General features: G+C 52.3%; 1 protein-coding gene across 1 annotated transcript; it reads right to left on the bottom strand.

Annotated features, from left to right (window-relative positions):
• Positions 1 to 23: 23 nt before the first annotated feature.
• LOC105310971 (activated CDC42 kinase 1-like) lies at positions 24 to 1,855 on the bottom strand (the record flags this gene model as incomplete). The annotated part of the gene is made up of 2 exons (XM_011387040.2): positions 24 to 663; positions 1,572 to 1,855. Coding segments are annotated over 2 exons (713 nt in total), but the record flags the coding sequence as incomplete, so codon positions are not given.
• Between the last annotated feature and the right edge of the window lie 248 nt (positions 1,856 to 2,103).

The raw sequence follows: 2,103 nt of genomic DNA, 5'->3' as shown, positions 1-2,103 counted from the left end.
CTGAAGTCAGAGGCGGCAGGAGGAATAAGCAAGGCTGAGTCCTGCCCCTCCTTCAGCATTCTGTGCTGGGATCCCAGTCTCCTCCTAAGGGCCTATCAGAGCCATGCTCGATGCTTTCCTGGACTGTCCTCTAGGGACCTCTAGGAGTCCTACAGCTTCCCAAGCCTCTCCTTCTAGGCAATGTGGGAAACTGAGGCCCAGAGGAACAACCCGAAGAGGCTCAGGTTAGAAATTTCAAGCACTAAACTCTAAGGCCAGCTCCTCCCATGGGTACAACTCTCTGCCAATGAACACAAGCAAAATGCAGAGATGGACACGGGCTCCTGCAGGCATAGTCAATACCAGGCTAGACCACTGTGAACCCTTTGCCACATCAGGTCGGGGACCAAAGCAGGGTCTGGGGGACCTTGGACCTTCACCAGGATGTAAAGAGTAAATCACAGCACAGGCAGGAGGAGGGACACACCTGGGGCCCAGAGACCACCGGCCTCTCCCACCCACAGTACTCACCATCTTCATGGGTGGCGTGAGCACCACACCATAGAGGCGAATGAGGTTTCGGTGGTCAAGTGAGTGCATGGCATTGACTTCCCGGATGAAGTCGTCCATGGCCTCTGGCTGGCTCAGCACATCAGGCTTCAGACACTTCACAGCCACGCTCACCTGCCCCAAGTGGGGATTGCAAGGAGTCAAGACAGGCCCCAGTCCCCAATACTGAGGCAACCTTCTTCTCCCTCCAATTCAGCTCAAACATCCTGGCCTCAGATCTGCTCATCCAGGTGGGTGAGCATGCCACAGGTACCTTGGCCTGGCTGGATGAGGGCAGTTGGCTGACCCCGAGGCCATCCACTGGACCTCCCCTTCCTCAGGGAATGCTTAGGTTAAATGCCAACCATTAGGCAAGAGATGACCAGTATGATAGGACACTAAAATATTATAGCATATTAAAAATAGTTTTGGTATAAAAGGTAAATGCTTTAAATATAATGTAAAAATGCTAATCTAGGGTGACAGAAGTGCTTCCCCTAGAGGAAGGGGCTACTCAGTGTGAGCAGGAGGGAGGTTCTGGCATGCCAGCAATGTTGTATATCCAGATCTGGGTGTGGCTACCTGAGTCTGTGCATATGTAAAAATTCACTGAACTATTCACCGAAGTACTGTATGTTTTATTATATACATGCTATCTACCCCTCTGGGGAAAATTTTTAAATACAATACCAAAAGAAAAGGCAAGATTTTAAAAGTTATATCCAAAATTTGTATCTTCACTAAATTCAACAAAATACTTGAAGGGGAAAAAAAGGCAGAAATATTGTGTTTCTTCTGAGTGGTGAGATTACAGGCATTTTTTTCTCGCTTTTTAAATAGTTTCCAAACTTTATAATAAGTAAATTATTTCTGTAATTTAAGAAAGAAACAGACATGTGTAGTTAAACCTGAGTGGACTCCAGGGAGAGCCACTCTGCGACCCGTCCCCAGCACCCTTCATATCCCAGCAGAGGGACAAATCCACCTCCGAGGGCAGAGGGGCCTGTCCCTTTGCCACGCCTCACAGGACCCAGAAAGCTCACCGTCTTCCCCGAGGGGGCGTCCCACTCGCCCCTGCGCACCACGCCGAAGGAGCCATCTCCCAGCTTCTCGAAGAGGTGCAGGTCCTTCTCCCCAATGAGGCAGGTGAGGCTCTGCAGGGGCCCCTCCCCTGCTGGGCCCCCCGGGGTGGGCGAGGTCTTCCGGAAGGTGCTCTGAGAGTGATGAGGGGGGAATTCAGCCTCCAGCCGCTTTCCACTGAACACCTGTTTGAAGGCAGCCAGAGGCCAGATGGAACTCTCGAGGCCCCAGAGCCAGTCACTCAGTCCTGTCCCACTGGGCCCTTAGCTAGGCTTCCAGATAGGTCCTGGCTTTGCTAAACTGCTAGGGGGCAGCCTGGCTAGAGGCTCACACCCCTCCTGACCATACCCCCAAACAGGAACCCACAGCCTCAGTGTGGCTTCAGAGTATGTGCCAGAAATGAACTGACAGGCATGTAGCCTATGGCTACTGTGGCCCCACGCCCAGCTGGGGGGTCTGAGACAGCCTGAAGCCACTCCAGGCACTACCTCCTGC

This window comes from Pteropus vampyrus, unplaced genomic scaffold (assembly GCF_000151845.1).
Source record: "Pteropus vampyrus isolate Shadow unplaced genomic scaffold, Pvam_2.0 Scaffold19172, whole genome shotgun sequence".
In the NCBI taxonomy this organism is placed as follows: Eukaryota; Metazoa; Chordata; class Mammalia; order Chiroptera; family Pteropodidae; genus Pteropus; species Pteropus vampyrus.
Note: the sequence above shows the minus strand (reverse complement) of the source record. Positions and strands in the feature narration are given on the sequence as shown.